This window comes from Quercus lobata, chromosome 5 (genome assembly GCF_001633185.2).
Source record: "Quercus lobata isolate SW786 chromosome 5, ValleyOak3.0 Primary Assembly, whole genome shotgun sequence".
NCBI classification, from domain to species: Eukaryota; Viridiplantae; Streptophyta; class Magnoliopsida; order Fagales; family Fagaceae; genus Quercus; species Quercus lobata.
Window position 1 is genome coordinate 28,770,000 of NC_044908.1, and position 17,205 is coordinate 28,787,204.

At 32.0% G+C, this 17,205-nt stretch overlaps 1 protein-coding gene across 2 annotated transcripts in view; it reads left to right on the plus strand.

The window, feature by feature from the left end:
• Nucleotides 1-17,205, plus strand: part of LOC115991913 (wall-associated receptor kinase-like 8) — a 31,943-nt gene that overhangs the window by 12,487 nt on the left and 2,251 nt on the right. For both annotated transcript variants that reach the window (XM_031115897.1, XM_031115896.1), the window contains exon 3: nt 7,461-7,580. In XM_031115897.1, coding sequence (XP_030971757.1) covers nt 7,461-7,580 — 120 coding nt within the window. The remainder of the gene's footprint in view (nt 1-7,460; nt 7,581-17,205) is intronic.

The following is a 17,205-nucleotide window of genomic DNA, read 5'->3' on the forward strand; positions in this document are numbered from 1 at the left end:
GGTCACTGTTCAAGCTGAGTGGTGAAGTTGTCAAGTTTTGCAGACAAGACATCAATCTGGTCCGGCATGGCTCTCATCCTCTCAGAGTGCTCAGTCTGGACTTCTCTGATCCCATCAAGTCGTTCCAGAATGATTTGGAAAGCATCTGGAGGTGTATCTGAAGAAGTTGATGCTCTAGGTCTTTTGCCACTCCTCCTGGGTGTTGAGGTTGATGCATGCCCTGCTGCTTCTGCTTCAGTCTCCATTGGGACACCCTCTCCTTCATCACCTTCATCTTCTTCTCCTGGAAGCCTAACACTTATCCTTTTGCAGGTAAGCTTGTTAATTGCAGAAGGTGTGGACATGTGACTGATGTCTTGAGGGATTGGAACACCCTTCCTTCTAAAAATCCTCATTAGCAAACTGGGAAAGATCAATTTTGGCCTAGAGGTTGTTCTTGTCTCATCCACAATGGTGTCAAATATGTGGGAACTTATGTATATGAAATTCTTTTCTTTGAGATCCATCAGAAAAATTGCTCTAGCACAATTGATTGTAGTCAACTTCTTAATGGGATAGAGGTTAAACATCATGATTATTGTTAGACACCTCATGTCCACTGGAAAGGCAGTGGTAGTCAAACATTTTCCTTCCCTCTGCCCACCTATCTTTTGTTAAACTGTTTCAATAGAAACACTCCTATCCTTGTAATTGATAAATTCCTCATCTTCTAATCCCTCAAGTCCTAGTACATCATCTATAACATGTGCATCCAAAATGAATTCTTTACCTCTAACCCAGCAACTTAACTCATTCTCCTTTATCACAGCATTTGAGTAAAATTCCCTAATCAGGGGTTCACACACTACAGGGAAATCACTCAGAAGCTTTTCCCATTCTCTTCCTTCAAAACAGCTGGGGATAAAGGTTTGTCTTAAGTCCTCCAAATTTACAAATCTTTCTTGGATAATTCCTGCTTTCAAAAAGTTATCCTTGTATCTCTCAAAGTGATGAACTGACCTAAACAGTTTAGGATCCATTTTCAATCTTTTGTCAGCCTTCTTTGCAGGAGTTTTCTTCTTCGGAGGTGAGGGAGCCATCTGTGAACAATCAGAAGAGGCCACAACAGTATAGAACAATATATGTGCAGAACTAGTCAGTACCATGTAATTAATAAAGAGATTTCATCCATACTAATGAACTTGGAACATTTAAACATAAGCTACTTAGATCAATCACATGGATAAACAAGCCTAAGATAGGAAACACATACAAAATCATCAGATATATAAACTATCCTAAAGGCAGATATATGTCATTGAGACATATAATGGAAAAATGATATGACACACAATCAGCACTTTGAAAACTAACAGAAGCTCCCAACAGATTAACACAATAGAATAAGCACATTCAGCACAGTAAAACTCACAACATCCAACGGAACATTTTGAATCAACACAACAGCTCAAGATCAGATAAAATAAAAGACACACTAAGCTAAGCACAGGATGAAGACCAAAAAGTAAACAATCAAGATCAACACAAACATTAGTAACAGCATCCGTAAGCTAAGCATGAACAAAGAACAATAGCCAAAACACAAACCCATTTCTAAAACATGAGCAAATGCGAAAGATTAAAGGGAAAAACACAAAAACAAGTAGAAATGAGTTCAAAATTGAAAACCCATACCTGTGACTTGAAGAATTTGAGCAGAAAGTATGCAACAATGGAGATTGGAGATGGGAGCACGGAGTGTTTAGGAGGGAGAAAGTTTAGAGAGAAGATGAACAGTCACAAATATTCGAGGGAAAACTAAAAAAGATTAAAAAACTGCTCCTGTTTCTGCCAAACACGCGTTTTTCGCGACTTGATTAAGTCACCACACAGTCGCCAGTTCAAGCCGCCAAGACACTCAAAGACAAAAATTTGAAAAATTCTTCTAAGTGTTTTTCGCGACTGGAAGGTCTACCCGCGAGTGAGTCGCGAGCTGAGCCGCGAAAATCTCTGAGTTACCCTCGTGACTGGACCTTCCACTCGCGAACAAGCCGCCAAAAATGACCCGCAAAAACGCGACTGAGGCACGCGACTTGACATACCCGCGATTGAGCCGCCAAAACAGGGCAAAACTTGAATTTTGAAATTTTCAGATTTTTCAAACAAAATACTTTCCAAAAACACCTAAAACACTCAAAAATCTTTTTGTGCTTGATTTAACAAAGATTGAGCATGTGAAAACACATTTCATCAAGTACAATCACACAAATGAATATGGCATTTATTGAACATAAACTTGTGTGTTGTGTGTGGATATCAACAATGAGATAGTCCTTAGTCTAATGTGAAGCTTCAATGATCAATTCAACCAAGACATACACAATTAGCACTAGATCATGTAACCCATCTCAATAATAGAAGTATGTATATATGACCTCCCACAAAACTTGATAACATAATTTGGAGCTTTACATTTGACTCCACTTTTAATCATAACATTTGATCGTTTTGATCTTTTGAGGCAATCATCTCTCATTGTGAGAGTGATATTTGACATTTCTCTTTGATGAACAAGCCTTTGGCTTTTTGAATAAACATTCACTTTAATATAAGGTCGCTTACCCTTTTTCCTAGTCAAATACTAGAATGTGCGACAGGCTTTTGTAACTCAATATCTCTTTTCATTTGGAGATTTACATTTGGTGAGCTTTTTTTAGCAAAACAAAAATAAAGAGTGGGAAGATATATAGACACAAGTCTATGCATGTCTCAAGATCAACATAACCATTCACTAATCATTCATGACAAGTTTGAAGATCTATTTACAACAATCACATAGATTTCAAGATTTTTCCCACATTGATATGAGTGCAAGAAAAAACAAGCAATGCTCGAAAATGCACAAAACCATTAGCATAAAGGTACAAGGCAAAACAAGTTTTGAGACAAAAACTCAACAAAGTCAATCAAGCTTTTTGATTTTCTAATTTTTATGTGATTTTTGGATTTTTGACACAAAAAACAAAAAGATTGATAAAACAAAATTAAAAATATGCACAAGTAGACAAGCAAACAACCGACAGCAAAAACAGCAAGCAAAACAAACAAACATTGTCACAAAGCATAGGAAGTATTAATGCATGGACATGTTGTAATGCTTATGCATGAGTACCCTTTTTCACCCACACGTCACTTGCGTTTGGCGTGATTTCCTTATAGGATTGGGTACGGGAGTTAGGGCTTTCAAACCTTCGTGAGAAGCTTTCCAAGCAGTTGGTGAACGCACCAATCATCTTCATCACGTTCATCATTCCGGAATCACCATTCTGATCTCTAGATTGATCACCTGCCCAAATTCTTCTATCATTTCTAGGTCCTCCTGACCTTTGAGGAGTTGCACTGTTCTTTGCTTTTAGATTTTCGCAATTTGGTCGAGTATGCCCTTGAAGTCCGCAATAATGACACACATAAGTTGCTCTAGGACCTCTTTGTGGTCGTGGGCATGACTTGACACGAGATTCAGACCTGCCCACAGATTGATTACGTGGATTCAGCATCCGTTGGTTCACCACATTCTTCTTCTCCTCCACCTCGAGCTTCTCACCAGTAAGATCAGTTACAACTGGATCTTTGGCCTTTACAAACTTCACTTCTTTAGTGACATTTCCAGATGAACCACTTCTTCCGGTATATCCCAATCCAGATTTGTCTGAAAAACTCTTTTGAGATGAGATAACATCATCTATCTTCTTGGTGGTGACCCTCTCTATTTTAGCATTTGCTTGCACAACCTCATTCTCAAGAAATCTCACTTTTGTGTAAGCTTCGGACAACTCACCATTCAATGTTTCTATCTCACATTTGGCCTCCCTATATCGGATTAGGAGACTTTTGTAGTCCTCCTCAGCCTTCTTCATTTTTCTCACAGCAGCCTTGGCTACCCTTGTGTACTCACCCGACTTCTCCAAGAGTGAGTTATAATTCTCTTGAAGATTTGCTGTACTTTCATCTTCTTCAGCATCTGATTCTTCGACAATTCCTAGTGATTCATCATTACTATGTTCTCCAAGGTCTTGTACAAGCAGATTCAACTCATCAGAAGACTCAACATGAGCAATAGTCATAAAAGCTGAATAGTTCCCCTCTCTATCACAGCTTTCTTCTGATTCTGAGTCAGATGAATCCGAGTCACTTAATGTCGTGGCATACACTTTACCTTTCGATTTCAAATAATTCGGACATTCCTTCTTAAAGTGTCCATGCCCGTTACATTCGAAACAAGTGACACCTTGTGTGGGTTGGGATTCTTTTCCATCTTTCTTTTTGAATTCTCTTTTCTCCCTTCCAGAACTTTGGAATTTTCTTTTATCGTCAAATTTGCCATTATTTTTGAATTTCAAGAACTTTCTGAAATTTTTGACAAGGTATGCAACATCTTTGTCAACCACATCTTCTCCCGATGAGTCTTGATCTTCCACCTTCTCATTAATGGTCTTTAGAGCAAGAGATTTACTCTTCCGTTGATTGGGCAGCGACATCTCATAAGTCTGCAGAGAACCAACCAGCCCCTGTACTTTGATGTCATCAAGGTCCTTGCTCTCTTCAATCGCTGTCACTTTAGCACGAAAACTTTCCGGCAATGATCGAAGGATCTTCCTTACAATCTTTGAATCCTCCGTTTTCTCCCCCAAGTTGAACTTGCTGACAACCACCTCATTTAGCTTCCCATAGAAAGAGTCAAAAGACTCATCCTCACTCATTTTGAGCTCCTCAAACCGAGTGGTCAGCATTTGTAACTTGGTGTCTTTCACTTTCTTCGTGCCTTCATAGGTGGTTTCCAAAATCTCCCATGTTTCTTTGGCAATGGTAATGTGAGAAATCCTGTGAAATTCATCTGGAGACACACCACAGAAAATAGCATTGAGTGCTTTACTGTTAGCATTAGATGCAGCAAGTACTGCCTTATCCCAAGTGGATTTGGCTGCCTCAAGTCTGGTCCAACCAATCTCAACAGCATCCCAAACAGATTCATCAATAGAACACAGAAAAGCTCTCATGCGAACCTTCCAAAAAGCATAATTACTACCATCAAAATATGGAGGTGCATTTAGGGATTGAGACCTATCCATCTCAAAAGGGAGTCAAGGATCACACAATGGTAATGAAACCAATAGCAGTGTACCCGCTCTGATACCAATTGAAAGTTCAAAAACATGTATAAACACCTTTGAACGTTTAGACCCCCAAAATACAAATTAACCAATTCAAGCAATATGTCAAACAACTAGTGTGCGGAAACTTAATATATGCTATAATATGAAATTGGTTAAAAACTATCTAAGCCAATACAAAATAAAATCCACAGCAGATAATAAAAAGGCAAAGATAGAGAGGAAGGAAGATGCAAACACAAAGACAACACGTGATGTGTTATCGAAGAGGAAACCGAAGCCCTCGGCGTAAAACCTCTCCACCGCCCTCCAAGCGGTAAACAATCCACTAGAAAATACAGTTGGGATACATGGACAGCAATAGACCCTCCAAGCCTAATCTACCCAATGCACCTAAGCCCTCCAAGCTTCTTGCTCCAACGAGGTTGCGTCGAACCTTTTTCTTTTCTAGCTTCCCGGATTCCGCTACTAGACCATAGCATCAACTAATGAAGATTGGTTCCTTCCTAACTGCTTCCCAGAAATCCAAACAACTGTCTCACAGTGATGATGAAGGTGAGAACCAGGTTTGGTATAATGCCTCTCAAGGATTTGACAATAGAGAGGAAGAGAGATGAGGAATTTGAAGAGACTCTAAGGTATAGATTGTGGGTGAATCAATCTTATTTTTCTTTAGGGTTTCTCTCTCAAAATTCTCTCTGGAAGCTCTCTTTCAATCGTGGGTAAAAGGGGTATTTATACTGGAGTGGGAGAGGAATGTGAAACGTCAGGTTTAACAAAACAGGGGTGGCTCGCGGCTTGACCTCGCGGCTTGAATAAGTCGCGAGATCCAGTCGCGAGATAACCGTATGGCCAGTTGTCCTGTTTTGTCCTGTAGTGCTCCAGCTTGCATGACTGTTCACCTTCCAGTATGCTTGGCACGTGTGCTGCGTCTGGCGGCTTGTAGCCGCGAGTCACCCGCGAGTCCCAGCCGCGAGTCTCTATTTACTTGCACACTCTTGAGCAATCTTCACTCTATCTCACTCACTACCCTTACATCAAACCCACCTAAATACAGGGTTACTAAATGCTGAATTACAAGCAAATTTGGCACGGAATAAAGCCAATTAGATGGTTGAATAAATTCAACCTTACACACACACACACACATATATATATATATATATATATATCTTGTAGCAAAATTAAAAATAAAATAAAATAAAACATGTGTTTTTATGTTATATATATATATAATTTTTATTTTGAAAATCTAATTTATAAATGGATAAAACAATTTGAAAATTAACAGAAGAGTAGCCTTATTTTTTAGGCTATGTTTTAGTGGAAGTTAGAGTTGTATTTTTACCGGATTGTCCTTTAATTTTGTCTTTACTTAAACATAAGGGTGTAGAGGTATTTTGAACCCCAAAAAAAAAAAAAATAAATAAGAATCCCAAACAGGAGAAGCCTTTTAAATAGTAGTGTATATATACACACACACACACACAAAAAGTCATTAATGTGAATATCAAATGATATTTTTTAAGAAGAAAACTCATATTACATTTGCATATTCATTATATATATATTTTTATCTTTTAAGGATATTTTGAATGAATAAGTTGTTAAAGTTCCACTAATGAATCAAATATTCTTAATAGTTAGATTAACATCAAGTACGACTTTTTGAATGAATAAGTTGTTAAAGTTCCACTAATGAATCAAATATTCTTAATAGTTAGATTAACATCAAGTACGACTTTTTGAATGAATAAGTTGTTAAAGTTCCACTAATGAATCAAATATTCTTAATAGTTAGATTAACATCAAGTATGACTTCCGCAAATTATGTTATTAGGCAATTACCCCAAATTTGATTTCTTATTACACAAATTTTATGAAGAAGAATAAATTAGTAGATAAAGAATTTAATGTCCTGTTAAGTAACTTTTGTTTTTATATTACTTTTTGAAAGATAATAATAATGTTCTTTCTTTCTCTTTTTACTTTTGTTAAGACTCAAGCTTTGTTATTTTCCCTTTTGTTCACGAGCCATTTACTTTTTATAGGTTTTGAATCTTAAAATATATTGATTAAATAAGGAACTTTTTTTGAATGAATTTCGAAAACATAGAAGAGATAATAGTGTATTCACTATAGGTGTGATAAAAATTTAATATGTTAATAAAAAAAATTCCATAAAATAACTTGACCCAAAAATATAAGAAAAAAAAAAATACAAATTCTAATTGAGGCAGGGGCATTAGTTGTAAACTATCTGTTAGCTGCTAATTCTAATTTGCAAACTAATTTGTTTGTTTCAATCAGATATAAACGAATGCGAAAACGAGACACTCAATAAATGTCCTAACAAGTCAGATTGTGTGAATACACAAGGTAGCTACAATTGCAACAAGCCAAAATCTCCAGTGAAGATAGCCATCACAGGTATGCCAATTTTTTAACTGTTATACGCATGCCTTATACTTAAGGGTGTGGGCAGTTCGGTCGGCTTAGTTTTTTCTCAAATTTATTATCAAAACGATAGGGATCGGTTTTCTCATAATTGGAACCGATGCACACTGCCTGAGGTCGGTTTCTAAACCGATAGTGGTGCGATTTTTTGCGGCGGTTTGATCGGTTTGCTTGGTTTGATATATTAAAAAAACTATATCAATACACAACCTGTTTAATATTTCAAACAAAATGTCCAATTGACAAACTTTTCACACATAAACCGGTTTACATATTAATACAAAAACATGTTCACACATTAATACATAAACGTATTTACACATTAATACATCAACCTTTACAATGAATTTATTGTATAACAAATAAACAAAAGCCAATGCCTAATAGCCTAATAGATAGTACGGTAGTACCACAGGTCAATTGTAGTTCTACTCTACAGCGTCTACTTACTCAAAATCCCCAAGTCAAAAAACATAAAAATAAAAATACAAAAATGCTGAAAATATACTAGGCAATATTTGAAACAAACTGGATTAGTGGACTTAGAGAATAGAGAGAGAATACAGAGAGACAATGGATTAGTGGACTATGAAACATCGAAACTTACCGGCGGTATTGTGGCGGACTGGTAGGGAAGTGAGCACTGCTATACTGAGCAGCTTCAGTGCTACAGCAACTGAGAGGCGAGAGAGAGAGATTTCTGAGATCAAAAGTTGGAAAAGAAGTATTTATATGGTTCCTCAATTTTTGTAACCCTAGCCTTCCGGTTCCATGACGTCTTTTGCCTCTTTTTTTGTTTTTTACAGCCTACTTAACGGCGTTGTTTCATTTAGTTATAGGCGTAAAAACTTAATTTGCGGTTGGCTCCAGGTGCGGTGCGGTGCGGTTACTAGGCTCCGATCGGCCCCAGTGGTTGCTGCGGTTATTTGCACACCCCTACTTATACTAATTTAACTAGACAGTAACTTGTGTAATGCATGAAAAAATTTTAATATAATTTTTTTTTCACTTTATAAGACTAAATATGAAATTTAATAATCATAATAGTTACTAATAGACATTTATTATTATTATTGTATTTATATATAGAACTATATATTCTACCATTAAAATAAAATATAATGTGTTGTGATTCAAATTATGGGTTTAAATTAATATAGAAACAAATTGATATTCAATTAAAAAATATTATAATGACATATAAAGTTGTGTAATCTCAAAAGCTTATTTGGCAAAATATTTGAGGTGAACCATAAGTCAAATGTTTTCAATATTATAAATACTAGTTGCTAACCTGTGCGATGCACAGGAAAACTATTAAAAGTAAGATCCGAAATAAATTATTCACAAAAGTATGGTATTAGAATGTATTAAAATTCATGTAATTTAAGTATCCTCTAAAATAAATACTTAATAAGCACTTTTTCTACATTTTTTATAATAATATTAATAATGTCAATTTTCAGTTAAGTTCATATATTAACTTGCAGAGAGGTGCATAATATTTGCCTATAGTATCTATTCTTTATACATTGTTATATATCCTACTTAAACACAATCTATATTTGGATATAGATCACTGTAAGTTTCTTTATGACCTTCTCCCCTCTTGTTAAAAATATTTAGTATTCTCAAAAAAAATTTCTATATAATTAGGAAATTGTCTAAAAATCAAACTAAATTGACCATTGTTTTTTTGGAGAGAGAGACCCTCTAATATTAATGAATTGACAGTAAAGTGATATTAAATTCTTGCTCAATCACATTGACCATCAATCAATTAATTATAACTTGTTTCATGACCATATTTAACAAAAAGAGAGGAATTACCAATAACAAATTTCATAATTTAAATCAAAATTCAAATCTACATATTTGCATGGTAATTTAAAAAAATCAAAACCAAATACTTTTCACAAACTTCAACAACAAATATGTTTCTCAAAAAAAAAAAAAAATCTTACAAACCTCAAAACCTCACTGTTCATGAACATATTCTAAAAATCGTCGTTCATGAACATATTCTAACATAAAATTTAATAAATAAAAGTGTAGAGATTTAAAAAAAAAAAAAAAAAACTTAAATGGCAAATTAGAGTCATCCTTAACAAAAAGTCAATATTTTATAAGTATACATCAAAGCACCATCCCAAAAATTTTGGTTTGGTTTGATTTTTATTTATTTAGAGAAAAATTGCATCAAGATTTATTGGTTCTAAATTCTAAACAATGAAAAGGAACCATAAATAGTCATAGGCACAAAACAAAATAAAATCTTTACAAAGAAAATATAAAGAGAGACATTAGCTTTGAATACAAATGTTAAACCCTAGATCCACTCACACCAAAAATAAAAATAAAAATAACACCAAAAATGAACAAAATTGAAATAAACAACCAACAAAGAAGCTAAAGCTGTAATCAAAATATGCCAAAACTATTTCAAAAACAAAAGCGTGAATGAGAGAATTTTTACCTCGACGGAGAGATTAGAACACTCAAAGAGAAAGAGAGTACTTAGTATATATATATATATATATATATATATATAGGAAACGTCCTAAAGAGACAGGGATTTCTTTTTCTATTTGGTTTTGAATTTTACTTTGATACTTTTTTTTTTAATCCTAATCCTAATGTGTGTCTTTCTAATATTGCAATCTGCCCATATTTCAACTCTCATTTATTGTCCTCCATGGCTCCAGGCATTCACTATTATTTTAATTTAATTTTTTTTTTCCTTGTTTTAGTTTATCTCTTCCACAGTTCCACCTATTTCCTCCTTTTTTTGTCTTATCATATTTCATTCTACTTTATCTTTTAATCAAAATTTTGTATTATCCTTTTTCGATGGCTACACGTTTGTCAAAAAGTAGATTTGAATGCTTCATGTCTTTTACTGAGGAGTCTAGTTTCAACTTTCACATGAAAAAGAGAGAAACAATAAGAGAGAGAGGGAGGGAGAAAGTATAGAAGAAGATGTAGAGCAAAACACACCGATGGATGCCGGTGAAAACGAAGAAGAAGTAATCTGAAGGCAAAGAAAAAACAAAAAGAAGAGAGAGACCAAAAATCTAAAATCATCACAGACATTGTTAGATCAATCTAACCAAAATTACCAAATCTAAATTTGTCTATTCAGAATACCTTTACCAATTCCAATTCCGGTTGTGGGTTGCTAGCCTATGCTTGCTTGACGGTTGTAGTGCCCTCAAATTTCTTACTCTTTTTTCTCTCCTTACGCCTTACTTATGTTTTCTTCTCAATAACAATTTTTTGTTTAAATATATATATCTTATGTAGTTAGTTAGTTACTGAAAATTGAATCAACAAAATGAAAAAACACAATTGTTCAAGTTAATATCTTGTGAAATGAATTGAACTAAATAGTAAGTTAAAATCCCAAAAGAAACAATTGTTTAGTGTTTTTAAATACAGACGTGTTAATAATTTATGTAGCCACATGATGCAATGAGGCACGATCAACAAAAAGTCAAATGTTTCGGCTATTAGTTATTATATAGATTAGTCGTTAATCTATGTAATGAATGATAATTTATATAGTATGATATAATTTTTTTTATCTTAAGTATTGAAGTCGAAAATTATAGTAGATCTTAATAAGAATTTGTTTTTTTATGATTGTGTTTGTATACAGAACTATATATTCTAGGAATTAGATAGAATTAATTTTTGTAAGGGCCTTTTATGCTTTTGGACTAAGGCATTCTGTAGTAGGTAGGAGAGTTGGGCCTGACTCGTTATCTCCGTAGGATCTGCTCAGAGCTAGTCCGTACACAAGATAAGACACCGAAAAAAAACAACAAGCAATGTGTGTGTGTGTGTGTGTGTATAAATGTATATATAAAGAAGTAGAATCATAATATATAAAAATGTAGTCTCCACAAAAAGTGAACTAAAGACAGCCTAAACCCCAACTTATATAACTTTTTTACCAGATTAGGCCATAAAGTTATACATTTTGGAGGATAGGTTAGGATAGCTACTTTTTGTACGATGAGATTACAAAGAGTGGGTTTATTATGTGAAGGAGGCAAAAGATTTGACTATTCATGCATCTTGTTTCTGCCATGTTCACTCTTTTTATTTCTCTAAGTCTCGCTTCACTCTTTCCCATTTCTCTCTTCTTTCTTTTTCAGTTCCCTATTTAGATTGCCTAGGTCAATATCCTTCTTCCTCTTATGGGTACCATTCCTATTTATACACCAAATCAAGTTTTTGTGATTTCTCTCTTTTACTCTCATTACTCACCAACCATTTTTGTCTACTGCAAACACTCTTCAGAGGCGCCCATTACCTGTCTTGTTGTATAGGTTCAACCTCCACTACCTCTGAGCATGTGCAATGTTTTCTCTCTCTTCCACTACATATCCCACAACAAATTCTCACCCATTTTCATTCTACCATGTACCTATCTGTCTCCTTTGAATGGTAAAACCTTGGGTCTCTTTATACCAATCCCTCTAGCATGCACCAAGTGGACCCAACCGGTTTACTACCTATTTTGGGTAAAGATGCTTTCTCAACAGAGCACCTCCCAAAAGAGGTCATGGCAGAATACCGAAATAAGCTCTTTTCCCCCCCTCCACCAAACCACATCCTCTATAATCCATTTAGGCGTGGGCCTACCCTCCTTGCATTGGCTAGGTATAAGTTGGTGGTGCTCCTTGCCTTCTTTCTTTCCCACGCAGTTTCTGCTGCTGTTATTTGATTTTTGTCCCTTTTATTCTTCGTCGAGGCTGAGGCTTCCCACTTGCATCCATCCTTTATGGAGAATGATGTGGGCTTGTTGGGCTTGCCCCATTTTACCTTGCTAGGTTGGGCCCATGGGCCTTTTAAGGACTTTCCCTTATTGCTTTTCATTGATTCCTGTCGAGTTGGCCTATTAGGCATTTTTCCTCCTTCCTTCCTCATTGAGCCCATTCAAGGGCCATTCTTATTTCTTGAAGAGGGTCATCTTCCCATGACTGAATCTTTCACATTGCCCATGGGCCAATGTTTTCTATTCCTTGTTCTTAATAGGTATTTTTTTTCTCTTTAGGCCCCTGCTTGTGCCATGCTTATTCACTTTCTAGGCCTTAGGGGTATGACCCTATTGTTTTGCTTCTATTCTCTAATCTCTCCCTCATTTTTCTTGGTTTGGTTTGGGCCTTTATGTCTATATTATCAAAAACGGGTATCAACAATTTTAAATTTATTTACTTATAAAATTATATATTCTAGCATTTATAGAAAATATGATGTGCCAAAATTCTAATGGATAGATTAAATATATATTAGAATTCAAAATCAATTTAAAAGTATATATTAAAATAATTATGTGTAAAATTGTGAGGTTTCAATAATCTATATGACCCAATATCACGAGGTTTATCAAAAGTAAAATGCCTTCAGTGTTTTTTGTTTTTTGTTTTGTTTGTTTGTTTGTTTTTTTTTTAGCTACAACAAGAAATGTGAGATTTGAACTTTGGATATCTTGAAAACACAAAACAATCTCAACCAATTGAGTTAGAAGGCACTTGGCATAAATTATAGTTATAAATTTGAAAAATAAATAAAGTAAAAATAAAAACTAGATCATAGTTACGTGATAGAGAAGCACTATACCATAAGTCCTTGACAAGAGGGACTATACACAAATTTTCATCCATTATTGTAACTAGCTTGTAACCCCATACATATGTATGGATACGCTTAAAAATATACAATAAGATACATATTGATAGCCATTTTTATATTTTGTTAACTCTTTAAAAAAATTTGTAAGGATATTATTAGGTATAAAATGTAAATTGTCATTTTTTTTTTTTAATGATTGTGAAACACTTTTTTTTTTTTTTTTTTTTTTTTTTTTTTTGATTCATCTATTCTAGACTCTTTGGTTTTTGTACTTAATAATAACTCACTTGGATGAATATTTATGATGTGGTCCTACATTTGATTCTAAAATTAAAAAATAAAACTCTTTAAAAATAAATAATTTAGGACACATGGCGCAAAATTGGAACTCTAATTTGGAATTCTAATATGAGTTTCTCTCAGCTTTACCTATTATATATATATAGATTCTATGGTGATATATAATTCTAACATCCATTCATTAGCATAGAATTTTTTTAGTTAATTTTTTGTATGGATTTGAATTTTTGTTTTTACTTGGCAAATAGAATTGTACTTTTAGTTTATTGGTTTTACTTAGCTTAATGGATCATGGAAGGGAATGAGTTGGCCACTTGGGTATCCTACCATTCTGAGCTAGAACAGATTAAAAAAAAAAAAAAACTATATTTTATGCCCTTTTAGGTTGTGTTTAGCATTGGCTAAAAAATGCAATTTTTTTATTTTTTATTTATTTACTATTTAGCTTATTTTTACTACTATTTAACTTATTTTTGCTATTATTCATGGCTCCCATTGTATTTTTTAGTACTATTCATAGGCCCCACTATACTATTTTAGTTAGCTTTTAACTTTTTTTTTTTTTTTTTTTTTTGAGAAACAAACACATACACACACAAGGGAGAGAGAAAGGGATTCTAACACAAAAGCACACCACAACTCCACTCAAAAGTTATGGTAACCTAGCTTTTAGCTTTATCTACCTTACTTTCACCCAAAAAAAAAAAAAAAAAAAAATTAGTTTCACCTAAAATAAGCTGTTCCCAAACTAAATTTATGTACGTTTAGAAGATGAAGAAGTACTTTAAGTTTTGTTCTTTTCGCAATATATCACTAAAAGATAAACCATGCATTTTATAATTTTATAGTTTCAGACTTTTAGCAGAATTGCATTACTCATCACTCTTACATGCCTTTTTTTATTTATTTATTTACTTAAAAATGTACTAAATCATAATATGATTGTCTATTATTTAATACTAGTGTGTAACTCAAGCCTATACACGGGTACATTTAAAAACAATTACAATTACATATATATAATATTAATAGCCAAAATTGAGAGAAAATTCAATTAAATTTTAAATTAGAGTCTAATTTTGCACCATGTGTCTCATTTAATTTTTAAATTTGTGTGTCAAGTGAAGTTGAATTTTTAAATTTTAATTGAAGTTCAATTTTAATTTTTGTCTCGATTTTAATTTTAATTTTTAATTTTTAATTGAAGTTCAATTTTTTGTTATGTGTCTTAACTAATTTTTTTAATTTTTGTGGCAAGTGAATTATTGGGTACAAAAACTGAAGAGTCTAGATCCAATTAGATTCTTAATCATATATATATATATATATATATATATAGGCAAAACTCAAAAAAAGTTTAATTAAAATCCAATTTTGCGTCATATGTCTAAATTTATGTGGGGACCATATCATAATTATCTACTTAAGTTTGTGCCATATGTCCACTTAATTTTTTTTAATCTTCGTGCTAAGTGAGTTAATGAGTGCAAAATACTAAGAATCTAATATTAATGAACTATAAAATAAAATAAAAATAAAAAAAAACCAATCTCATATACTCAATAAAAATTACAACAAAACAAAGATCACCACACATTCTTTCTTATTAAAAATTAGAAAAAAAATGATCATAAGTAGTATTAAATTTAGATAAGAATTTTAATATGTGACTAATTACGTTTACCATTTAAAAAAAAATTGACTAATTATTTATATTTTTATGGAATCCAATTTTGTGCCATGTGTCTAAATTTAATTATCCAATTAAGTTTCTGCCATGTGTCCACTTAAATTTTTTAATCTTTTAGCCGAGTAAGTTAATAAGTACAGAATACTAAGAATCTAATATTAATGAACTATAATTAAAAAAAAAAAAAAACCAATCATATATACTCAATAAAAATCACCACATAACAAAGATCATCATACGTTCTATTTTATTAAAAATTAAAAAAAAAATGATCATATGTAGTATTAAATTTAGATAAGAATTTTAATATCTGATTAATTACGTTTACTTTAAAAAAAAATTGACTAATTATTTATATTTTTTATGAAAAAAATTGTGTTTAATTTTAAATGTATCCATACTTATGCATGTGTTACATGCTATTTTTTAAATTAAAAAAATTGACTAATTGTTTATATATATAATAAAATTTATTTTTAATTATAAATGCACCCATGTGTTTGCATGAATTACATACTAGTCTATATATATATATATATATATATTTATATATATATAATAATAGTAATAATAATAATAGGTAAAGCAGAGAGAAAATTCAATTAAATTTCAAATTGAAATTCAATTAGAGTCTAATTTTGCGCCATATGTCTCATTTAATCTAAATTTTAGAATTTTGTGCCAAGTAAGTTAATTTAGTATAAAAATTGAATTTCAATTAGAGTTTAATTTTGTGCCACGTGTCTCATCTAATTTAAATTTTTAAATTTTTATGCCAAATTAACTAATTTAATGTAGAAAACGAGAAGTCCAATATAATAAAGCATAAAAAACATAATCATATAACTAAAAAAATTCAAAATTATAAGTAATATATATATATATATATATATATATATATTAATAGGTAAACCTTAGAAAAAATTGAATTAAAATTTGAAATTATAATCCAATTTTGCGCCATGTGTTTAAGTTTATGTGGGAACTATACCATAATTATCCACCCAAGCTTGTGCCATGTGTCTACTTAAGTTTTTTAATCTTTTGTGTCAAGTGAGTTAATAAGCAAAATACTAAGAATCTAATATTAATGAACAAAATCCAATTAAATTTCAAATTGGAATTCAATTAGAGTCTAATTTTGCGCCATATGTCTCATTTAATATAAATTTTAGAATTTTGTGTCAAGTAAGTTAATTTAGTGTAAATTGAATGGGAAATGCTAACGAATGCCCTTAGGGCATTGGTTAATAATTAATTTAAAAAAAGTTTTATGGGAAAAGAAAAAAAAAAAGTTATTAATGTTTTGACATCTTTTTTCATTTCCTATAAAAGTTGTGTCAAAACATTCCAAAAAAATTAGTTAATTTAGTGTAAAAAACGAGAAGTCCAATATAATAAACCATAAAAAAAAAAAAATCAAATTTATAAGTCATCTATATATATATATATATAGTAATAGGTAAACCTTAGAAAAAATTGAATTAGAATTTGAAATTATAATCCAATTTTGAGTCATGTGTCTAAATTTATGTGAGAACTACACTATAATTATCCACTTAAGCTTATGCCATGTGTCCACTTAAGTTTTTTTAATTTTTGTGTCAAGTGAGTTGATGAGTGCAAAATACTAAGAATCTAATGTTAATGAACTGTAAAATAAAAATAAAAAATCATATATACTCAATAAAAATCACAACATATTTCTCAAAAAATAACAATCACCACATAACAAAAATCACCACAGGAAAAAAAATGATCATAAGTAGTATTAAATTTAGGTAAGAATTTTAATATGTGACTAATTACGTTTACTTTAAAAATATAATTTGACTAATTATCTATATTTTATGATAAAAATTGTGTTTAATTTTATATATATCTATATGTATGCATGAATGCATGTGTTACATGCTTTTAAAAAAATTAATTTGACTAATTATTTATATTTTTATAATAAAAGTTTTG